The 25,868-nt window shown below is 37.9% G+C and overlaps 1 protein-coding gene across 2 annotated transcripts in view; it reads right to left on the bottom strand.

Annotated features, from left to right (window-relative positions):
• Positions 1-8,557: 8,557 nt before the first annotated feature.
• The window catches only part of LOC145771571 (uncharacterized), a 112,794-nt gene continuing 95,483 nt past the window's right edge, over positions 8,558-25,868 (bottom strand). For both annotated transcript variants that reach the window (XM_082583276.1, XM_082583277.1), the window contains exons 12-13: positions 19,989-20,043; positions 8,558-12,673 (exon numbers count right to left, since the gene is read on the bottom strand). In XM_082583276.1, coding sequence (XP_082439402.1) covers positions 12,207-12,673; positions 19,989-20,043 — 522 coding nt within the window. In that variant the 3' untranslated portion in view covers positions 8,558-12,206. The remainder of the gene's footprint in view (positions 12,674-19,988; positions 20,044-25,868) is intronic.

Here is a 25,868-nt window from a genome sequence, read left to right as displayed (position 1 = left end):
GCATGGGAAGCAATAAAGCTGGTGGGGGTTAGAGCCAGGGGCGCCGGAACGATTTTTGACTGGGGGGGCAAGATTACGAAAAAAGGGCACTTTTGTTTACTACAAGGCCGATTTTTTTTCATGTTTTAAGATCAGCTCACTATGTATTGAGTAATGATAGCCTACAAGTGTCCGGTATGCAAAGAAGGGCATCATGCTATGTTATTATAGGCTTGTCATACGTCCCAGTTTACCCGGAATAATCTCGATTTTAAGGCCTTGTCCCGTTGTCTCGCCCGGTTAACCAGTTTGTCCCGGAATTTTCAATTTGAGATTTGTAAAAAAAAATTCTTGAGCTAGTCATTTTAACAATTCTTTCTTAAGTGGGTCTGCAGAAAATATCAACAAAATGTTTCAGAAGCAAATGATCAACATCGACTTCTTTTTTGATGAGGACTTTTTGGTAAAGAAATAGCGTACATGTCTAAGAGTGAGAGGAAAGAATCATGGCAAAATGCAACGACATCTCTTGAACAAAAGTGAACTTTTAACAAAAACATAACCATTCCAAACTTTCAAAACCTTGTCGAGTTTGTGCTTTGTTTGCCTGGGACATCAGCACCAGTTGAACGAATTTTTTCATTTATGAACAATATGTGGTCTGATGACAGAGGCCAAATGCTAGAACAGAATGTCAAAGCTCTCCTCACTTGCAAAATTAATGTTAATTTGACATGTAGCGAATTTTATGAAAAGATAAAATCTAACACTGTAGCCTACTTTCGAAAAAGGTACTTAGCACAGAAAAATATTATTAGGCCTGATTCATGTGCTCATAAATATTAAGTTCCCATGTTTTCGTTGGAGAAATATATTGGTAATTTTCCCATATTAAATAATTAGTTGCATTAAATTATTTTGTATTAGGCCTACATCAAGATTACTTGCAGTTTTCAATATGCGTCCCCGATTTGCATTTTTAAAAAATGACAGCCTATGTTATAATAATGTAGCCTAACCTACTGTCAAGCCTTAAAGCAGCCTGCGGCCATGGCCGCTAAGTAGTGCTTGAATGACCGCCGGGGCTACCTCCTCATTCGGCCAAGTTTGGCCGCCAGTTTCTTCTAGCCAATTATTTAATTTCGCAATAGAATGATCGTGGATTAACTGTCGAAAATATGTAGTATCAAAGAGTGGCACAAAATTAGGTCAGCGCGTCATAATCGCCACTGTTGCATTGTGCGGGAATATTTGTTATTCAGTGATGTACGCGCATACAAAAAATATTGACGCCGTCAGCGCAAACGCAAACGTTCGAAAAACTATACGCCGCATGCGTCAACGCAACTTGTAAAAAAAGTTGGCGGCGTCAGCGTTAGCGCATACTCTAGCGCATACTCATTTTGTTTGCTAGGTGCCAAACATTCACACGGTATAAACCACTCGAAACAACACACTTTTCAAGCCACTTCGCGATTTCTCGTTACAAGAAATTATCTTTTTGGCCGGAAGGCACATCTGGCATTGAAAATATAAGTTTTTGCCTTTCGAAGAAGAGCTTAAAATACTTTTCCATGTAGGGCCATGGATTTGTATTATCATGCTCCATTTCACTTGGAGATTAGTATTACCGTAAGTTATTCCCTGAATACAATAGTGTAGTGTAAGAAACTGTAGCATATGCCCATCAAGAAAATTCTAGTATTATACTAACTGTCGCTCCTAGTAATATACTAACTGTCGCTCCCTAAAAATCCATTATAAAAAACACTCTTTTTAAAATAATTCCGTTTGAATAAGACTAATATTGCTTTTAATGCCATAATTCTCTCAGTAAGCTCTATGCTTTTTTCTGATAAGATTTTTAAAAAGTGGGTTAATGGAAGACAAAACTGCCAGACACAAGCAAGTTTAGATTCTGAACTGCACAACTCTTTGTTATTAGCATTCAGGGATAGTTAGCATTACTAGTATTATTAGCAGTAGGCTACTCAAAAGCCTCTCACAATTGGCCCCTGGATGCATGTTTTGCTAAACTGCTCATCAAGTTACAAAACATATATAATTACATACTTACGCAACAGAATGTATAAATTGTCAAGTAAAAGTTACCTTAGCTTGATAGCCTACTGTATGTAGGCCTACACATTACTACGCAGTCTACGCTACATAGCCTAGCCTACAACAAGAATAATCGGCAAAGTAATGTACTACATATAACATACAGAGTACAACATCATGCAAGCAATCACGGTCGGAGACCAAATATTTGAGTTTGTTTAGATACATAGGCTGCACTGCTCATTGCCTGAGAAGTTTCTGATTTGCCCAAAAATGCAAGACTTAACTAATATAAATTAAAGTGCTCACAATTGCTTACAAACGCCTTCAACACTGCTTGCCTAAAAAAACTTCACACTACGAAGCCAAGTCATTGTTTACATTTTACATGGAGCGGCATTACCAACCTACCTACTTGCTTGCTTACATTACATTCCTGTTTTGACCCGTAATTTCTCAGTAGGCCTAAGTTGTTTTAACTAATTCTTTCTTTTTTTCTGCAAGACTTCAGTCTCCACGTGGGACTCTAGCGTCAAAGGCAGTAGTGCGATATACAAACAAACTCCAGCTGACTGAACAATAGATGACACTGTGACACAACACTAGAACAATGGGCAATTGCAAGACGTTAACATTTTGCAGTTTGACAAAAAAAAATTGCAAACAACAACTAAGACATTAAAAAGTATGCGTTGACGCTATGCGCTAAAAAACCGCGAAAACTTTACGGCGCATCCTCAAGCGCAAACTATCCAAAAAAATGTGGCCGCAAGCGTTAGCGCAAACAAAAAGTCTACGCCGCATGTATGCGGCGTAGAATTTGCGGCGCATACGTACATCTCTGTTGTTATTGCTGGAATATATCCATCCGCGATCACCAGCGCTGTAAGTCTTGCTTGTAATTCCCGACGTTTATTTAAACAAAGTCTTAATCCAATGTGCTAATTTACATCAGTTGGCAATATTGTCGTTTTTATGTCGATTCGATGTTGTCGGAAATTGAATCGTTGTTAAAAAGGAGAACTAGGTTAGTTGACATCCGAGGGGAAAATATTTTTTTATCATATTTTGCAAAATTTATGCTTCTTTTAGTAATGTCCTTCACATCATTGAAATACTTATTTTATTACCTTGCCGTCATCGTCAACACATGTCGAACGTTGTTTTTCGTTGCTAAAAAAAATTCTAGAGGAGTGACGAACTTCTTTAAAATCAGCCAGATTGGAAACACTCGTGCGAGTGTCGTTAGATGGTCCCGCAGTAGGCTACTGGATTACAATCCCGATAAAGCAGTTATTGCGTGGTGCAACAATTTTATTGTAGGACGTCGCCCAGGCCCAGACTTCAACAACGCTAAGTGATCATTTTAGCATTGTTGCAAGTTAAATTCTATTTACTTGTGCTATCGTTATTTTTATTTTGTATTTTGGCCTTCAAGCAGGCAGATTTGGCCGCCGAGAAGGAGCTCCTAGTAGGCCACGATGGCTGCCGAAAAAACAACAAGTTTTAAGGCGAATAGCAGAAATTGTTATATTGCAAAATGTGCAGTAGCTTACATGACTTTAAAAGGGCACCATTGCCCCCCCTGCCCCTCCATTTGCAGAAAAATTGAGAGCAGGGGGGGGCATCCGCCCCCCCTGCCCCCCCGCTTCCGGCGCCTCTGGTTAGAGCGTGCCGAAGACACGCGTATTCTAGGGGGTCCGGGGGCATGCTCCCCCGGAAAAATTTTGCAAAATTACACTCAAATAATGGATTATAACGCTTTCTGGAAACACTTTTAGGGTAATATTTGTATGAAATTTATTAGCAGATAAACAGCTATTAAGTTATTAAAGGTAGCTCTTACACACAAACGGGCAAAAACTGCGGCTAAAATTAGAGAGCACCAAAAACCCAGCTACACAAAACTCAATAACTACACAGAAACCCAACAGAGTAGCCTAGCCTAAGCCGTTCTGAAATTCCTTCCAAATTTCCATTTTAACTAATTTGTAATTTCCAAATTAGTTGAAAGAAACGTAAATCGCGTAAATTTTGCGCGATTTACGATTTTCAAAATTTATTGGTGTCTTTCTGTGTGTCTAAAACAAGTCCTTGGGGGTGTTAATAGCCAGATCTCTTAAAAAACGTTAGGCTATAAGTTTCTACAAATTTTATTACATTTTCAACAAAGGGCTCAATAAACTTTGAAAATTTGGGGGGGCCATGGCCCCTTTCGCCCCCCCTGGCTACGCCTATGGGCCTAGGCTATGTAACAGTCATAGGTACACCTACATACCTGCTCACAGGGGCTCCGAACACTTCCTGAGAGTGGGGGGTTAATTTAGGCAGGGGCGGGAATGATGTTTTGACATCGACAGAGGCATATTGGATTATCCCATCACATATACTTCTGGAAGGTCGCCCCCAGACCCCTTTTGCATGACTGAAAGCTTTAGTTTCTTATACGTGCAGCGTCTTAGGCGACATGTTTCGCGCCAAAGGTGCAAAATTTTTGCTTTCCAGCACGATTTAAAATCAAAAAAATATTTCAACGAATCTGAAATCGTGAGCAAAAGCGCTTTAACATTGCCAAATTTATTGAAGTTTTGAGACAACTTTGACTGGAAGAGGGGATGCACGCAAAAATCCCTCTCCGTATTCTTCCTTGACTTCGGCTGCGTAGCCGAGTGGTGAGAAAGTCTGCGCTAGGTTCGAAAGGACGTTGGTTCGACACCGCTCCAGAGCACGCGGCTGCGTCTCGGCAAAGACACTTAATGGCAAGCCAAACTCAGGGGAGCAGCTGACTCGAAGACTATATGTCACTTCGCTGCTTGCTGTCCTCTGTCGTATCGCATCTGTGATCGCAGTGTACTGTATGTTATCGCAATGGGCGCAAATAAAAGCATGATTATTATTGACTTAGTTTCCAAATTTTGCACATAAAAGGTTAGATTGAAAAGGTCAAAAGCGTTAAGGTCAAAGCTAGGCCTACATTCAACTCTGAAAAAAATAAAATTAAAGCTAAAATGCATTAACTTTTACAACTGAAAATAGAGAGACATCTTGATTCTTGATCGATACTACAGGAAAGCCTACCATCTGCGCCGTGTAAGAAACAAAAAATGGAATTTTACAAATAATAATATTATTTAAAAATAAATAGGAATTTTACTTGAGTCAGCAAATAGCTGTCCCTTGCCTCAGCTATCCCTTGCAATCAATTTTAAAAGCCACCCATCGTGTCTCCATCAGCATCGTCTCTCCGTCTCTCAATCGCATGGCATGGCAAAACTGGGGCAAAACCATCAAGCCCCGCTGGTTCAAACAAAGGCGAAGAGAAGCTATCTCCGCGAAAAAAGCCACCGGGTTACAACGATTCAATGCCGAAAGACATTGAAACAGACAAACAGTGCAACTGTAGTAGATTTCGTTTGTGAGTGGTAAAAAAGCGAAATTAAACAGTTTGTAGCAGTGAGAAATTATGACGTTACACATAGCGCATTGTGATGCGTATATTTTTGACAGGATACATAGTTTTAGCGTTGTCATGCGAGTCGGAGTTTCCAAGCAAAAAACTCAAAAGTTGTGCAACAAAATAAAAAAACGAAAATAAAACACAGAAGTAAAAAAATATTAAAAATTAAATTTTTATCTCTACATTAGTGTGGGGGGTAATTTTGCATTAGTTACCCTCCCCCACTCCAATTGGTGGGGGGTAATCAACCCCGCGGCCCCCCTCTAACGGAGACCATACCTGTTCATGTATCACCATGTGTCTCTTTTTTGCTGCTTGACTCGGAAAGTATGCACAAATAAACTACCGTACTCGTAAGCGTTACGTAACGTTTTGCTTGAACCCCCTCCCTCCCGATGTGACGCTAACGTAACGCTTTTCATAACCCCCCTCCCCCTCGATAGTGTTACGTAATGTTTGAACGGTCCCTTAGCTAATTGTTTGAACGGTCCCTTTATTAAAACCAAAAAACGCTTAAAATAATTAGGTTTTTTAGAAACACTTCAAACAACCATTCAGAAAAACATCTATAAAAACTAGAGATGTAGGCCTACCGATACCAATATTTTGGCCGATATCACTTTTTTAGGTCGATACTTTAGTGTTACAAAAAGAAGCAATTTTGGTATCTGCAAGGAATTATATCAAATGCTAAGTTTTACCTTATTTGCATAAAACTATTAAAAATAGCTTTGAATTGGCATAATTTATTAAAGAATCATGAATCCAATCTCAACCGCATTGTTGTGTCATAATAGTAGGTTTCTGGAAGATAAATGGAAGATTGAAAACATTTTCGTCCCGGACGCGTTAATAACGAAAAATAAAATGATTAAAAATGATTAATTGTAGGCTACAATAGTAAAGTCTTAAAATCTGATCATTTCGGCGATGCTGCGTCATAGGCTAATGCCTTGTGTTGCGCTACCGAATGTGATGTGAGTTGTTTAACTCGGTTATAGAGTTTACGTAATAGTTAATCTTTCTTGCATTCTACCTTCTGGATAATTCTATTGATAAAATCTTATAAATATGAATACAGTTCTCGTGATAAAAGATAGTTGACGTGAGAACAGACAACGGAATTGTGGACGTGTATTGGTTTGGTGGATAGTGTGGGATATAAGCTACTTTAAGCTGAATTACAGTGAAATTTGCTGAAGCTTACATGTATGTGTCCCATTGACCATTTCTTTAGGAAAAAGATTCCATAGACCATTGCAATTGAAGCCCATTATGTGAACCAATAACAATCTCTTTGGACCACTAAACATTCCTGGTGGACCACCAGTGGCGCAAATTGTTATATTGCAAATTGTGCAGGAGCTTACATGACCTTAAAAGGGCATCTGCCCCCCGCTTCCGGCGCCCCTGTCGGTTCCACTGTAGATGGGCTATTGTTAATGTGAAAATTGTTTGTAGGCTACCAGTATTTATTTTTTTTATAATTGACAGTTTAAAGTTTGTTTTGTTTGTTGGTGGGCCAAAAGTAGGCTTACAGTTATAAAAAGTAGGGTTTGGGTCTAAAAGTAAATTTGTTGTTTTCATGTGGGTAGGCTACTTTTAAATTTCTAGAATGCTCATTATATCTTACACATAAACTGTTTAATCTCTTAAGTGCTCAAAATGTCCTCCACCAACATTGTAATCATTGCGACGCTTATTGCATATCATGAAATTTAAACCCTACCGACCACGACTGGTACATGGTCATTTGGAGGACGACCCAGATCGCCGACTGCAGTTTTGTGAAATGATGCGTTACCAATTTGTTCGAGAACAAGTTGAAAAGTTGGACAAAATCATCTGGTCAGATGAAGCTTGCTTCAAATTATCTGGTCATGTGAAGAGGCATAACTGTGTGTATTGGACTGATGAAAACCCTAATTTAACCATAAAGACCCAGCTTAACCAGCCTGGTGTTGCAGTTTGGGGCGCATTATCTAGCGAAGGTGCTGTAGGACCTTTTTTTTAATGGAAGCGTGAATGGAGAAAATTATTTGGAAATGCTTCGTGAAGTGGTAGTGCCACAACTCCATTCCAAACCTAACTTTTTGTGAACTCTTCTTTTAGCAAGATGGGCACCTCCACATTATGCCATAAGAGTAAGAGATTATCTTAACGAAGTCTTTCCACAGCGTTGGCTTGGAAGAAGAGGTGTTGTGAAGAACACCAAAACAATAAATGAATTAAAAAATTACATAAATGACGCATTCAAAGGCATTGATAAAGATCGCAATTTGTGCCGCACTGTGTGTCAGAGTGTTTTGGACAGGTGTGAAGAAAGTTACATAGTTGGTGGAGGACATTTTGAGCACTAAAGAGACTAAACAGTTTTTGTGTAAGATATAACGAGCATTCTTGAAATTTAAAAGTACCCACAAGAAAACAAAATTTACGTTTAGACTCAAACCCTACTTTTTATAAATAAGCCTACTTTTGGCCCACCCTGTGTATTATGTACTGCCGCTTGTTATGTTTTTGCTTGCTTGTGGACACGCCAAGAAGAAAGTGTTTTCAAAAGGTTCCAATTTTTGGATTTGGGAACCCTCCCTTGGAAATGCCTGGCTACGGGCCTGAGTGATGACGCGGATATTAAAAGCAATAAAAGGCAAGTCCGCCCTTGCTTTTAGGTTTGGTTTTGAATCTTTATCCTCGGACTGACAAAGCCTTGATAGGTTATTCCTGGTAGTTTCGCATACTTGGAGTGGCTCTTGACGCAGGCCCGGTCACCGAGATTGGCAGAGTGAAGTTTTCCGATTGTTGCCGGGGAATTATTTCATTCACTAGGTGCCGCTTAGTCTTGCGTTGTCCTTAAAATTGAGTTTCTTTATGACTTTCAAACAAAGTAATGTTTGTGTTTTCATTTTCGATCGCGTTTCCCAGCATATATGATGTAAATCACAGATGACTGTTTGATGCCATAACCATTACCAAACACTGCTTTTAACGTCGCAGTATTCCACAGGATTGCAAGGACACCAATTGATGCGAAACGCACATGTTATTATTAAATAACAATCGTGTTTTTATTTGCGCCCATTACGATAACATACAATACACTGCGATCACATAAGCGATACAACAGACGACAGGAAGCAGCGAAATATAGTCTTCGAGTCAGCTGCTCCCTTATTTTGGCTTGCCATTGTGTGTCTTTGCCGAAACACAGCCGCATTCTCTGGAGCGGTGTCGAACCCACGTCCTTTCGAACGTCGCGCAGACGTTCTCACTACTCGGCTACGCAGCCGACTCGTTAACCCTACCCAGTTGTAGTCTTGCAGTGGTGATGGTTTCAATTTTTCATATTCATCATCATCCAGTGGCGTAGGAAGAAAAAAAAATTGGGGGGGGGGGGAATATTTGTTGAATTGAAGAGAACAACAAAGTGTTTGATTTAAGCCATCGGCACTTGATGTGCAGTGGCGTATCCTGGTGGGTTGAGCAAGGGAAGCAATGAAGCTGGTGGGGGTTAGAGCGTGCCGAAGGCACGCATATTCTAGGGGGTCCGGGGGCATGCTTCCTCGGAAAATTTTTGAAAAATTACACTCAAATAATGGATTATGGCGCTTTCTGGAAACACTTTTAGGGTAATATTTGTATGAAATTTATTAGCAGATAAACAGCTATTAACTTATTAAAGGTAGCTCTTACACACAAACGAGCAAAAACTGCGGCTAAAATTAGAGAACACCAAACACTCACCTACACAAAAACTCAATAACATGACAATTCCCTGTAAGACCCGATGCTACCGCAAACCAATCAGAATATATTTAAGTGACTACCGTCCAATTGTGACCCTTCAAGCATTCAGCTAGAGAGTTGATCTTACTTTGCACTTTGTTTGGTAATTACAAAAGAAAAAAGAGTCATGGTTTGGGTGGGAATCGAAGACACGTCATCGAAATGACTGCAATTGCCAACCCTCTACGCCGCCAAGCTGTGGACGACAAAACGTCGACTTAATATCAGAATAGTTTATGTTTTTTCTCTGCAACCTCTGATTGGTTGAAACGCTGTTTCTGTAACATCTGATTGGTGCAATGATTCATTTGTCTTACAAAACTGGTCATGTTTAAGTGCCTAGGCTATCCACAAATAGTAGGCCCACGTTATGTGGTCATGCTTGTGTGACTTGGCAAGTGGCAACTATTTCTTTGGTCCAACGTATCTTCTCGGATAGATAAGAATAGAACTTAAATGGCCATTGCCACGCCCACACCACCATAAGAAAAGGAGTAGGCAACCGGACGAGTCTAATTGCAATTTTAAATTCTTTCACGCATACTCCAAGACGTTTGCTGCCAAGTGCCAATCTGTCCAACACGGTATGGGGATTCCAACCACTTCCCAGGAAACCATAAGGACTAATCAAACTGGTCAGTCAATTCAAAGGGAGCCTGCATGTTCGACTCCAGCCACCCCCACTTGCTGTTGTTTCTGTGGGCAAGAAACTTTACGATAATTGCCTCTACCTAGTGATCGATTTCGAGTAATGGGTAGTACCAAATTTAAGTCATAAGTAGAGTAGACAACCGGAAACAGTCATTGCCGTCAGCTGCAGCGTGGGTCAGGTGTACGTCGGAAGGCGTACACCGATGCATAGCGCTCAAGCCCGCTTTCCCGCAATGCAGGATAAAGATAATAAAAACAAACAAACAAAACAAAGTACGGTAGTCATTTCATTGACATGGGTTTGATTCCCACCACTGAAATTGCTCATTTTTCTTCTGTAATTATCAAACAAAGTTCAAAGTAATAATCAACTCCCTGGCTGAGTGCTAGAAGGGTCACAATTGGACGGTAGCGTCTTATAACATGTTTTGATTGCTTGACGTCACAGACAACGTAGCTTCTGATTGGTTCGAGGTTTTACCGGAAAAATTTCTTCTCATTAAAGTGGCTACCGTGCACTGACGTCGGATTGTTTCGCTCTAACATGCACAAATCCGCGATCTGTCAGTGTGGCAAAGAACATTCCGCAGAGCACGCTATCTCCAACTGCGCCAAACGGAGTAGGCCTACATGGTGGGTGGTTTTTATGTTACTTTCAACATAATGAGCGAGGCATTCTAGCTAAACCAATTCTGAAAAAACAAACTTCAAAATGCCCTGAAAACGTTTAACCTGCAGCCTTGTCTTCAAGAAGGGTAAACAAAGCTTACAATAAAAACTACGTAGCCTATCAGCTATCAAATCGTAAATGACGTACTGCATATCATTAAAACCTTTTCATGAACAGAAAGGAATAGCTACGAGAAAACGAATACTTTGCAGAGGCTACTATCCAATATCCATACCTGCCAAAAAGGTGGGCGTTAGCATCAGCCAACAAGGAATTGCAACACCAAATTAAATTGTACGCGCATATTAAAACGTAATGGTAGTAAACACGACAAATTAATGTCAACTAGCCTACTATCAAGATGATTTTACAAATCTAATTTTGATTGCATTATAACTTACTGTAAGTTGACATATAAACCTCTTAATTGCTTCCAATGGCATGTCGTTGTGTTGAATTTTGTTTGTAGGTCATATTTTATTGGAGACTTACTGTAAGTTGCTGTGAGATAGAGTGAAGCATAAATAAACTTTAGCAGTTTCTACAGGTTTTTATACATTGCAATTTGTACGAAAGCAAGATCGAAGCTTTGCAACTTTGCAATCGAAACATTTTGCTCAATTTTTTTTATTAATTTTCTATTGACTGATAATGCCACTACAAATGTAAATAATATTTTATAAACAAGACACGAGTCGTTTCAAAAAGTGTTAGGAGTGGTCTTGATGAAAAAATTTATTGTTTTTCTGAATTAGGCCGCATGTGGTACGAGAGTTGAATAACCCTAGTACATAACTACTATCATGAGCTATCAACGAACAGTAACGATACGCCATTTCGTTGAAGTTGAAATACCTTCAAACATGAAAAGATGTCGCAGAAGTAAGCAATGTTGACAACAATACAACACAACGTGACTAAAAAAACGCAAATAATGAACATGATCAATCAATCTTATCTTGGACAATGACACTACTGATTAAAAAAGGCATGCACCAGTGCATATATTATGCAAAAACATATGAAATACAGTATTTTGTAGCATCATTTTAACATTGAAGCAAAAAAGCAAGGCAACTGAAACACGTCATACGATTATATGAAATGAGCAACATTTTAAGGATTGTCACAAGGCTGGTTGGTACAGTGATGCGTGTTGCATAGATACAGCGCTATACAAGACCTTGTTACCATTGATAGGAGTTTTAATACAATAATACGTTATGTTGTGGCTTAAAATGTCAAGAAAATTTACCGTTTACACAACTGATACAAAGCCCGGAACGCAATTTTTTTCCGACGAACTTTCTGCATATTACGGTAACTAAAGCTACTACCGGTTACCGCGTAGTAATTATACCTACTTCCAAAAAAAACTGGTAAACTGTGCTTTAAAAAATCAATTGAGCACTGAACAGAACACGACGGTCTATAAATGCATACATTCCTTCCAAGAAAGTATTAAACTCTGGAATTATGGTAGCCAAAGCACTGAAACTTTTAGGTGGTAAGCACCAATTCAAGGCTGGTTAGTTAAGAATGTCTGTCCTCTTTGACTTAGCCCAGTAGTTTTCAATCTTGAACACCGTGGTTTGCACAAGTTCAATGATTTTGACGTTTTAGTTGTTCCACTTCTCTTTCCAACTGTTCTATTTTTGTTTGCAAAGCTTCTTCGCTAAGTTTCAACCGTTTTATTTCGTTTTCGTAACCTTTTTTATCACAGCCATGCCCAAGAGACAACAAACGTTTTTTTTCTTTTTCCCATTCAACCTTCTCTTCTTCTAACTGTTCCACTCTACTTCTCAATGATTGGTTGTCAGATGAAAGATTATTTATCTTTTCATGTAATGTTTTAATTTCTTCTTTCAGAGACACAGACAGCTTGTTAAATTCATTCCGCATTGTTGTCATAAATTCTGCCACTGTCTGAGAATTAACATTTTCGTTATCTTTCCAACAACCATCGGAAAAAGAAGGGTCTATTTCAGGTCCAACGTCACCGTATTCTGACGCCAAATCGTCTTGTGATTGCATTAGAATAGGAAGAGATTGTAATGATGTAGCGCCATCTAAAAGTATTGTCATTTAAATCTTTACTGGACAATTGTTTTAATACAAGCAAATCTTACAACTTGTTAAGTTCTACATCTAACTTTGCCGTGTCATCTCAAAGGATGACTACATTATAAGACAATTAATTATTAATATCACAGGTCAAAAACAACAAGAAGTTTTCACAAGATAACCGAGCAACCACTTCTAAGTGATTCTGATGTGCTGACCTTAAATCTGAAGTCTGAGTTTTCTTAACATGTCAGGAACAGAATTTTAAGGTAATTACACTTTTGCTATTGTTTCCAGCAAAAAAACAATCACGTTTATGGCTATACTGTTACTTGTGTCCAACAAGGTACTTATGACCTAATGAAAAGTAGAGACGGTTTAAAAACTTTTTTAGTCGTCGTGTTTATTTGTTTTGTTTCGTTTTTTATACTACTTCTAATCGTTTCACACATTTTTTCAAGCAACAACTGTTTTCATTTATCATAGCAAAGAACTGCAAAAGAAAGTGTAGAATTTTCGCTTCTGAAATTATAAATTAGTTTACTGCAGTTTTGATTACGTTTTGCAAGTCAGAAGTGTTATTGCATGCTCAGCAAGTGATACCAATGAACCATTCAACTTCAAGTGATGAGGACTGTTTGGATAATGAATCCTTGGAAATGGTCCCAGTGGTGACCATGTTAACAACCAACCTCCTTAAGGAATTTCAGACGAAGCAAGAGTGTAGTGGAGTACAGCATTTCCACGCTTATTTAGCACTGACGATCAGTAGTTCCACATTTCCTACGTAAGCTACAGTTTTTTGATTTAAGCATAAAATATTGGATTACAAGATGTGTAGCACTTTGATTAATATTAATTGCATTAAGGGGGCAGTTCTACTTAGAATCGCATTTTTCGTACTTGTCATAAATAACAATCTACACATAAAGTTCACCCACAAACCCCAATAAACCATATATTGGTGGAAAAAGGAGGAAACAAGCTATCCAAAAATATTTACTTTGTTAGGCAATCCATTAAGGGTTTATACCATTTTAAATTTGTACATAAAATCAACCGATTGTCTCCATTGCAGCCCTGAAAACTCAAAAATGGCTAGAGGTAGGGACTTCAAACTGCATGGTGATCTAATAGGGTATCCTAGCCATAAATTGATAGAGGGGATTTTTTTTAACTCTTTTATTTTTTTAAATATAAAAAATTTCATAATTGCTATGCATCGAGAGCAAATTTGACTTCAGGATTTGGTAATAAAATATTTATTACTCTGAATATTGAAACAAAACTCAATCATTATGTCCGTAAAGGCCTACTGTACATCTGTTAAAAGTTTTAGTCAATTCTGACAAGCAGTTTTCTTTATTCTCAGTGCACAAAAACACGATTTTGAGTAAATCGCATTTGAACAATAGAATTAGGTAAATTTATGCCTTTGACTTTAAATGTGACTTTTTTTCTTCTATGTCCATTTTTTTCTTCTATGACCAAAACAGTCATTTTCAAAGGAATTCTTTGTATGCTCAATAAACTTGGTTAACCTTTTGAAAAGGTGGCGCTATTTAGCTTATTCATTATTAGATTTTGTAAGGGAAAATACAAAATACAAACATTTTGCAACTAACATTCTCACAAAAATGCAAATTTTTATTCACATTTTAAACTGAGGTGCGTTCAGAAAACCTTCCGTTTGAAGCCTTATGAGGGCAAATAGGTAAAAACTGACTGCATATTCGGAATCTACGATAAATTTTCAATATATATCAATAAAATAGAATAAATTTGAATTTTTTTTCTAAGTAGAACTGCCCCCATAAAAATGGTGTTGAAAATTGTCAAGCCTCGGTTAGCATTCTAGGCTAGTCCGACCAGCAACTAAATGATATAGGCCAAAGCTGATTTCAAAAATATTTAGGTTAGCCTAACTTGGAGAGTTAAAAGAGGTCCCAAATGAAATATGCTTCCAATACTCCAGTAAGCCAGTATGCAATATGCATGCTTTCCAACATTCCAGTAGTTGAAATAATTATAAGTTTAACGTTGAATGAAAGTTAAAATTTTTCTGCAAGTCACTGTGTATTCGCAAACCTACTGTAATGCGACACCATAAGGCAGAATTGACTAATCAGAAAACCATTCACATTTTCTTAAGAGGATGACAATAAAAGGGGAAAAAATTCTCCGACAATGAGTGGCGTTTGTGCTTGAAGAAAATATACCAGATTTCCAATTTACAAGTGGGTAAGGTTTTGTTGTGGAGCTGCAGATAATGTTATGCAGTTGCATGATGTGGAGGTAGCATAAATCCGTAGACTGGTAGAATACTAGTACGATAAGTCACAGCTATCGGTTGCTACGGCCACGTGATCATCTTTTTTTGAAAACGTATAGAACAAAGCTTGGTACTAAAATTTAGTTCTTCAGAAAGTTTAAGTTTGTCATCAGCAAAAATAACAGTTTTGTATGTTGTCTCCATCAAACAATTTCCATCATGAGATCACTGCCACTAAGAAATCTGTATTAAAAAAGATTAAAGAAATCTGTCTTAAAATCTGTATTAAAGAAATCTGATTATTTGATTTGAAGGATTCAGATTTGTTGTTTGAATCTTGGTTTCGCCAATGTCAGTTATTATGACTGATGTCAGCTGCTAGCAGAGAGTCAGAAGTATACAAGCCAGTCAGTTTACAATGCGTCAACCTTGACTCCAATGTATACCCAAGCCAGTAGAATTGTTGAATGTGTTGAAATGATGCAAAAGAAGTGAAGATTAACGATAAGTAACAAAGCAAACGAGACTAAGAGAGAAGCCTAACATGCTGCACATTGTGTACATATTTACCTACAATGCCACATAAAGATTAAACTAAACAGTGTTCATACAAAGTCTAAATGAGTTACAGTTAAATTAGCATCATTTGCACTCAAATGGTTAACCACACCTCGTTAAGCACATAAGGTAGGCCTGACACTGGCAAAACCAAAACCAAACAGCAAAATTTAACCCTTGAAACGAACAATCTACAACAACATTTTCCAAATAATCTCAGGCTCCAATTAATCCAACTTCATAGGACAGATGACAAACCTTAAACCAGATGGCAGATGTTTGGATGAAAATTTCAACACTTTTTACCAGACGTCTTAGAACAGCGGTTCTCAACCAGGGGCCGCAAAGCGCTTTCCGGGGGTGCGTAAAAGTTTCTAAATTTCCAGCATGATTGACAAATCACGAATTTTAAGAATTGGCTGTGCTTTATTTGTGGATTACAGTGATTCTCAAGCTATGTGTCGTGACGCCGGGTGTGTTGTTTGAAATTTTAAAGGGTGCGCACAAAGGTTGGTGTTCTAATTATATAAAAAATGTAATCTTTTTACAAAGCTATGGATGTTCCACTTGATTCTTTTGAAGCAGCAGATTCTTGAATGCTTAATTTAGAAATCCAAACATTGGTCAGCAGCCTACTAGAAATGTTTGGACCTACCTTCTCCAAGATTCTGATCCAACGAGTGCACGTCTTGCGCCTGCCCTGATCCAATGGTTATGGGAATTTGAAAGATCCTGTCCAGATACTGCCAATTTTCAATAATTCTGTGAACATCTCTGCTTCCTGGCAACCCTAATACCCACACACACTATAGCTCACTTCATCTCATGTACAGGCTACTTGCAAACAATAAAATCTGATTTTATACGTTGTTTTCAACCTTTGATCTGCTGCAAAAACTTTTAAATCTTGTCCTGATCCTGACAATCTGCAATCATCTTGCAGGATCTTGATCCTGTCAACATCTCTGCAGCCTTCTAACCTAGTACTCATAGTTTTGCAATGACCGTGATTATGACGAAGTATTGATTACAAATAAAGGGGAGAAATTTTTAAAAATGATACAAAAATTATATTAATTTTGGATAACATTTACAGAAAAACATCAAATTAGCATATAGATAATTGATGTTGATCCTGTGTACCAATTGTAGCCCATAACATAATATTGTTATCCATCGTCATAAGTGCGTCTCAAGTTCAGCAAACTCTTCTAAATGCATCGCTTTGAGAGTTATAAAACAATTGTTTCGGTTGGGTGAAGTGGTATATGAAAATTTCAGATAATTTTTTTGGGGGGTCTGCGACCGCTTCAAGGGCGCCAAAAGGAGTTTGCCAAGACAAAAACGTTGAGAACCACTGTCTTAAAATATACTGTTGCCCTAAAACTAGGGCTAGAGTTAGATTTGAAAAAAGAAGGTAAGGTTAGAACCACAGTCTGAAGGTATACAAGGCCTCATCGTGCATGAAATCTTCTAAAAGCGTTATTAAACGAGCTTGTATCCATTGCATTTTCGGTCTCTAACTGGACAGCTCGATTCGACAAGCAGGAACCACATCGTACCTTTTTAAGATTGATTGCTTTTCTTGCAGATAATAATTATGTGAAAGTCAACACAGTCAATGACAGAAAATATGAAAGGAGGCTCTCACTTAGCCAATGGGAAGATTTGTCTTTTTTGCGTTTGAAGAGCTCTCTCCAACGCTTAGAAACTAAACAATTGCTGATATAATAGCCTACTGCAAAACATTCGTCTATTATTCAGAAACACTCTGTCGTTTACTTGGAATAAATATCAGGTCAGAAATGGACGATGAACACATTTTAAATTCGACCACCGACTCACAAGATACCATTTTCATCAAGAAAGGGATCTAATTTATAAAGACTGTTAGTTCCTTTTAGCGTTTGCATGTTAGACAAGAACGATTAAAATGACCATTCACGGATTCCTGTTGTAAACCAGAGAGAAATGATAGGATACTTCTGCACTAAAATGTTCCATTGTTCCTGTTGCAAGCTTTTATTACCTCTGTCTCTGTGATTCTATAATAGTTTGCAGACACTGCATCACCGAATAAAAATTTATCATGCCATCTTGTGTAATAGCTCAGCCTTGAAAAGTAGACAGTTTGCTACAGCCCTTTTAGCACTTATCCAAGAAAAGTCGGTCCAAATGAAATGTTTTAAATGGTGTGATTGGTTTAGAACGTTCTTTGAAAGTCAGTGTTTTTTGAGCAGTAGCTTTGCGCATTTCCTTTCGCTTGTTGTTGCTTTGTCCTAGGTGCACCTTGTAGTAACAGCAAAGTCGAAATCATCCAATAAAAACTCAGGGCCTTGAAACCACATATTTTTTTAAAAAAGTGTACAGAGTCCATATCTCTGCTAGCTTCATCACTAGGATTGGCCTTTGATTCTACATGGCACAAAGAGTCAGGAACTGCAACAGTCTAAAATTTGTTGCACTGAGTTAGCAACACAAACACTCAGGTAATCTTTGGTTTCGTTGTTTGTGTAGCCGAGAACTTTGCTGTCAGTCAAAACATGTTCCATCCCGTCTGAATACTCCATCTCTTCTCTAAGACACTCTTTATTTTGGCTGACAGCAAAACGTTAGAAACCTTTAACCGAAAGCGTATTTGTAGTTTGTAGATCGCTGCAGCAGTGAGGTGTTTGGAGGTACTGTCAACTACTCTGGTCTTGCAGTCTTATCCCAACGTTCACTCCATACTCTTTGAAGGTTAAAATTAGAATCATAAAAATCTGTAGCATGATAAAAGGGTTTGCAAGATTTAAGACGTGGAGGTACCAAATAAAGTTGTTCCTTAAGAACCAACTGATTTAAGGGATGATCTTCATCCAATAGAGCTCGCTATGTTAGCCGGTGCACCAAATTGTCTCTCTGCACGTTGGCTGGGGGAATCCCTGACAGTGAAGTGTGCTTAACTGCTTAAGGTAGTAATCTCGTATCTCTACGCTTTCTGGAAGCTAGCCTTTCAGGTAGCTCATCCCGTTTTGCACCATCTCAGCATAATTCTTGCAAGATCTTCTTTCCCTCAAGAACAACAAGGGTGACACACTATTTTGCAAAATTTTCCTTAAATTCTTGCAAAATGCTGTGTGGGCAATATTGCTGTTTAGTGGCATTCAAGGTTTAACAAAGATGAAAAAACGTTAGTATCTTCTTCATAAAGGTATTATAAGGTATAAAGTAAGGGCAAATAACGTATTGGCAGTCAATGTTATGGACACCTGCGCAATATGTGACAAAAGAGTACTTAGTAATTCTATTCAGTGTATTAAATGCAAGTATTGAGTAAACAAGAGATGTTAGGCATTCCGCATTCATGAGTAGGATGCGTTTTGAATGTAGAAGATATGAAGGTTTGTAATTGATGAAACACACGAAAAGCATGTGAAATTGAGATGTGATGACATAGAAGTTGTTTCGAAGTTTTGCTATCTTGGAGATAAGTTGAGAATGGATAATTGCACCAGCAGCAGTAACGGCAAGGATACGTGCGATTGGAAAAAGTTCAAAGATTTAAAAGAAAGTTACACGAGGAGTGTGTAAAAAGAGTGATGTGTCATGGAAGTGAATGCTGGGCGAAGAAAATATATATTAGGCGAATGCAAATGACAGAAATAAGGATGGTTTGTATGATGTGTCGCAAGACACTTCTTGACAAAATTAGAAACGATGTCTTGAGTAGACTGATGTTTAGGATATTGAAGAGTAGTTGCATGGTCATCGTCTGAGATGGTTTGGACATGCAGAACGAATGGACACAATATTTGACAAAGCGAGTTTAGCATGAAGTAGTGACGGAAAAAACGGGAAAACAAAGACTAAAGAAAACATGATAACACACTGTGAAGAACAAAAAGAAATTTGAAAATGCCAACAATAGAGAGAAAAAGAGGAGTCACTGCAAACAACTGGTCGACCATGATGTTTCAGGATAAAAGCCAACCTTCTTTAAAGTAAAATGGGAAGAGAAAAATGTAGCACTGTATCTATCACTGATACGTGTTGCTCTCTGGCGTTATGAAACAGACAATGTCAGCACAGCTGTATGAAAATGCAACTGTAAATAGGCGCAGCCTAGTACCTCATTACCCTGAATTCATTCTTTTACCAACCAGAAATAACATTCATGCTTTAAAAAATTCTTTGGTATGACCCGACAGGGTATATAACTATAAGTATATATCGAACCCACATTTACCGATGTTAAGCCACAGAGCCAGTTGTTACCAGGCAATCAGAACAATGCATCAAAATTTTAAATAAGTTTCGTTACTATTTTATTTCATCATTCTAGTACCAAAGTGGTCGAAAAAAGAAACTCCTATTTTGCCTTTGCATTACTTCAGATTATATGATTACGGTATGATATTTCAAAGCAACATTATTACTCTCATGCTTTAGTCACTGTAATACAATAAACATTGAGTCTTCTACGATGGTCAACAAATAAAACAAATTACCATTATTGTCTTCTTGAACGGGCTCTTGTGCGTATGAAGTGCTCGGAGATGAAATCTAAACAACATTTCGCACCTTGTTATAATTTTATGTATTAACTGCTGACCTTATAAGATTGTAGCATCTGTAAAAATAATAAAACCCTGGCCTAGAGAAAGCTAGCAAAGCACGACTTTTTTCGAGTCTCTTTCTCACACAAGCACCACTGATCCATATGTTACTCAGATTTGCTACAGCAAATGTTGTCTCAATGTCAGAAGTGCTGACGTTGTGGATAGACGTAGACTGCATAGACGTACAGTAGAGTGGATGACTGAATGTAGCAGATTGCAAGAAGTTGGATATAAAAATCATAAGACAATACAAGTTCAAGAAATATACAAGTTGTCTTGAAGTGGAAATTCTGCTGGTCATGGTGGAGTTGGAAATATGGTAAAAATGGGTTTGGTAAACAGTGTGATGTTTGTTTTGTTTGTCGTATCCAGGCTTACACCTGATGGTTGAAGATTTAGATTAAGTGGACGGGAAGGCAAGGAAGCCAATCTTCGTGTCCACCTTCAGGCATGCCTTAAAGTGTCCTGCCAGAGACACAGCCGCATGCTCTTGAGAGGTGTCGAACCGGCGCCCTTTCGATTGCCGTTCCAGGGTTCTCACCACTTGGCTATGCGGCCGGCAACAGTGTGATTGAAGTACGACATGTAATTCCAGAATTATAGCGGTTGAACTGGCAATTGGAAATGAAGTTGTAACATTTGTATCTGTGTATGGTCCCCAATGCGGTTGTAGCATTGAAGAAAATAACTTATTTTATGATGGTTTGTATATGAAAATGTTATGGTAGCGAGACATGGGTATTGAGAGAAAGTGAATTGGCAATCCTGAGAAGAACAGAAAGGTCAATGGTGAGAGCAATGTGTGGGGTGAAAACGAAAAGGGAAAAAAGGACTGAAGAATTGTTGGATATGCTAGAGATGAGAGAGACCATAGACCAACTGGCAAGGGCAAATGGAGTAAGATGGTATGGACATGTGATAAGGAGGGAGGAAGGAAGTTTTCTTAGAAAGGCACTAGATCTAAAGGTGGATGGGAAGAGGAAACGCGATCGTCCAAAAAAAAACGTGGAAACAACAAGTGAAGGATGAATTTAAAAAAGTCGGACTGAAGGAGGAAGATGCAAGGGACAGGGTGAAATGGAGAAAAGGGATTAAAACAATTGCTGCGCGGAAACAATCGGCCACCCCCACTAGTGGGGAACAAACCAACGATGGATTATGATGATGGTGATGACAAGAACAAGAAAAATGTCTAGCGCTGGGTGATTTTAATGGCCATGTAAGAAAAGATAGTGAAGGTTATGAAGGTGTTCAGATATAATGATAGAAGAAAAAGAGGGAAGTGGTGGAGTCACTGCAGACAACTGGTCGACCCTGATGTTTCGGGATAAAGATCCGGGAAGCTTTCAAAAAGCATGAAAAAAAATTTGTTAGGTAAAAGGAAAACAACTAAATTCCCAAATTTGTGGCTGAAATACATCAGTGATACTCCACTGTCATTGGCTATAGTCTGATACAAGTGCTTCCTCAATTATCCGGTCTAGTTGGGACAATGGTTTCAGAAATTTGACTAGATAAGCAAAAAAAACAAATATTTGACTTGTTATATTTAAGTCAAGAAAAAAAAACAAAAAAAACATATATATGGTAGGACAGTATAAAAATTGGAAAAGTTGAATATTGTAGCAAGAACTAGTTCGCTTGACTATAAGTTGCAACAGTAAATATACTGAAAAATTAAAGGATTTCAGATTGTTTGCGGGAAGATTTGCGTATTTCAGCAACTAGGCCTACCTCGTTAAGTCGTTACAATGAGGATGTGTTTGAAACTGTTGTCTCCAGAAAACGAAGCCATGGTGAACAGTGGTCAAATATTCGCATTGCCTCTACACAGTGTTGGGCGCGATAACTCATTTTTCAGTTAAGCGATAACGATAATCAATAAACAAAAAATGCCTAAAGCGATAACGATAAACGATAAATCAAAAAAAAGTTAAGCGATAACGATAAGCGATAAATTATCGCCAATAATGTCCGATAACAATAATTTTTTTTCTTGATTAGGGCTGCCCCATCCCATGCAGCACGAACTGTTTTCATCAACATGACGAAAAATCAAACATAATATACTGTAAAGGGACAAAACTTTTTGTAAGTTATGCATGAATAGAATCGCAACAGCGGCAGTAGGTATCGAATGTTCAACCTCTTGATTCAGAATCAAACCACTGAGGTAACCGCCGTGCTTATAATTATACCTTCAGATACCAGTTGGATGCTTTTATCAATTGAGTTACACTGCCGCTTACGTGCAGTAGGCAAAATAATTAAATCAAATGAAAATACCATAAAAAATTCCAAACTTTGTATTTTGCTTTCTGCTTAAAGTGCCTCTGACAGAAAAATAAATTTGCGAAATTTACCTAAGATACCAAAAAGGTGACACTAACAAACTTCCCTGACCAGAAAATTGTAAAAAATATCAACAGGCTACTAAGTTACACGCTTGCAAACTTTCGTTGACATCGGCGAATCTGACACTCATTCTATTGCGAAAATAAAAACGGCAACATCGCTGTGACGTCACCGTAAGCTGGAAGGATACAATCTGTGGTGACTGGTGACTTGGTTAGGTATAGTACGGCTACTGCAAAACGTGAATGTGTGGGGCTCTGTTGGTCTAAAGCATGTGCAAATTAAGAATTACCGAAATAGAAAAGTGAACTTACTATTACTACCAGGTTTTGATCAAATAGGTTGAGTTTATTTTTTATCAAACAGCATCTCAATTCAATTGAAATTGCAGTTTCATAGGGCTACAATTTTGATACTTTTTTATTTGTCCTAATCTGGCTATAGCCATTTGCAGTGTAACAACAGTATCTCACAAACAGTAGGCTACCTTTAATTTATGGTTGAGGCAATGCTTAAAAATTGCTGTTCATGTGTATTGTTGTATTTAAAAATATCTATCCCAAATTTCCTTGCCAACTGAAAGTATTAAATGCAATAATTCTCATTGTTCAGATGCTTCTCATGTTGCCTCAATAGACTCTTTCTATAATATTATAACTGATGCTCTCAAAGCAGCTTCTGATAAAATCTTTGTTGGTGTAAAGAAGAAATGTAACATATTTTCTGTTCCTGGTTGGAATAATCATGTTAAGCAAGCTCATGCTACTGCCAGAGAAAGTTATATCATGTAGGTGAAAAATGGGAAACAGTGAAATGGTTAACTATATGAGTTGATGCAGAGCAAACGAAAGGAGTTTAAAAAAGCCTTTCGCCGTTGTAATCATGCCTCTGAACAACATAGAGCAAATGTGCTTGCCTCAGCACTCAACTTGGACAGCTCACATAGGTCATTTTGGCAGAAAGTAAAAAAGTCTACTTGCAAAAAGAGTTCTCTTCCTGTAAATGTTGGTGGAGCACAAGGTCTTGAAGCAATTGCTGAGATGTGAAAACATCATTACAGCTCCTTGCTAAATTCTAGCAAAACCAACACTGAAAAAGAAATTGTTAACTCATGTATTTCTTCTAGGGATAAATATTACAACTTTTGTTGCAACATGGACACAATTGGTTCCTTGCTTGTCAAACTGCCATAAACCGCGCTGCTGGTGCTGACAAAATTCCAGCTGAACATATTGTTTATGCTGATTATTTGTTTTTATATTAGTGTACTTTTTAATATATATGTGTCTTAGTCATGGCACTGTACCAAATTCTTGCTTGAACACTGTCTTAGTCCCGATTGTAAAGAATTTGAATGGCGACATTCAAGATTCAGGTAACTATAGACTTATTGCTCTAGCCACAGTAATCTCAAAACTGTTTGAACGTTTTATGTGAATCATCTATTGCCTTTCTGGAATACCAGTGACAATCAATTTGGGTTTAAGTCTGGTCATAGTACTGAAATGAGTGTTTTTTTAATAAAACAACCAGTGTCCTCTTATATCAGTCATGACATTCCTGTATATTCTGTCTTTTTGGATGCTTCAAAAGCCTTCGACAAAGTCAATCATCATTTATTGTTTAAAACGCTTATCACACGTAACGTGCCTACTGCCTATCTATTTTGTTCGCTTATTGGAATACTGGTGACCTTTGTGCCTTTATAGTAAAAAAACCATGCAAGTGAGGTGGGAAGGTCACCTGTGCCAATCATTTACTGTGTCCAGCGGAGTCTGACAAGGTGGGGTGTTAAGCCCCTATCTTTTTGCCGTATATATATATTGATCAGCTTTCTTATCTCAATAAAACAAAAGTTGGTTGCTATGTTGGCAACTCTTGTCTAAATCATATTATGTTTCCTGATGACATTTGCTGCATCTCGCCTAGTTTGAGTGGCTTACAAAATTTGTTAGATGTTTGCCACAAGTATGCTGTTGAACATGAAATTACTTTCAATTCTAAAAAGTCATTTGGTATGTTATTCTCCCCAAAAAACTTTTATCTTTTACGTGCTCCTCTGCTACATCTAGGTAAATCTGAAATTGTGTTCACAGACTCTGTAAAATATCTGGGTGTATTTATTGATAGTTCTCAGATGAAAATTATATTTCAAGGCAAGTATGCTCTCAGTACTGTGCTGCAAATAATGCAAAATCTCAATTTTTCTAAATGCTCACCCGCTGTAAAAAACAGTTTATTTCGTTCTTATTGTATGTCGTTTTACTTATCCCAGTTGTGGAACAAGTTTAGATCTTCTAGTATAAAACGATTACGTGTTGCTTACAATGACTCTTTCAGAATATTGCACAACTTGCCTCGTTAGGTCAGTGCCCGTGAATATCAAGTAATGAATAATGTAACTACGTTTGATGCTTTATTGAGGAAAAAACATGTTTTCGTTTATTAACCGATTGCATACACTCCTCAAATCGCTTTATATCAGACATGATGTCATCTGATTATTTTGATCGTTCTGAATGCTTTCAATTCTTCCAACGCTCATTATATGTAAATTTGTGACAGTAGATAGCCTATTTAGTGAGCTTTTAAACCGACGGCATCCAAGGTGGCTCTCTGTGATCTTTGTGCATTTTCAGTTTGTGTATTACAGTATTTCGTTGTTTTGTTTTCGATGTGGACAGCTTTGTCTGACGCAAATAAATAATAAATAAATATGTGACAGTGTCAGTGACAAAGACCGTGTGGTTTCTTTTTACGCTTTCCCACAAAACAAGGTGCTGAGAAGAAAATGGTAGAAGTTTTCTTCAAGTGTTCGAAAGTAGGATGGGCCATACAAAACTAGTCATATATGTTCTCTTCACTTCACTGAAGATGATTTTGTTAATACCACTCAAGTAAAAATGGGCTTGAGCAAACTTTACATTTTGAAGGAATCTGCCATAGGCTACCATCTATAACAGCAAAAATGCAACCAGTTGCTGATGATGATTTCAGCACTTCTAAACAACAACGTTTACAAAAACGTACCCTTGTACAGGTAAACTAGGCTTTTACATATATAGACTCTGCTATGTACGTACTGAGGGCACATTATGAGAGAGAGAGAGAGAGAGAACTTTTATTTATTATGAATAGTGATGATGAATTAAATATGAATGATGATTCGTACAATTTCTTCATTTTTCACTTCAAGTATATTTTAGGTTTTGTAGGAACGTATCCAGTACAGTTTTATTAAACTGTAAAAAACAACAGATCTTTGAAAAAAGCAACCGCTTGTACCAACTCCGACTAAACTGTGATCCAGCAATCACATCTAGGAAACGTATGTTTCATCCGTCGCTAAGAACGCCGACTTACAATGACGTAATACCACCAAAGTCGTCCCAGAGCAGTGAAATATGGAGCTTC

Source organism: Aplidium turbinatum, chromosome 6 (assembly GCF_918807975.1).
Source record: "Aplidium turbinatum chromosome 6, kaAplTurb1.1, whole genome shotgun sequence".
NCBI lineage: Eukaryota > Metazoa > Chordata > Ascidiacea > Aplousobranchia > Polyclinidae > Aplidium > Aplidium turbinatum.
The sequence above is the reverse complement of the archived record's forward strand: the minus strand, read 5'-3'. Positions and strand labels throughout refer to the sequence as shown.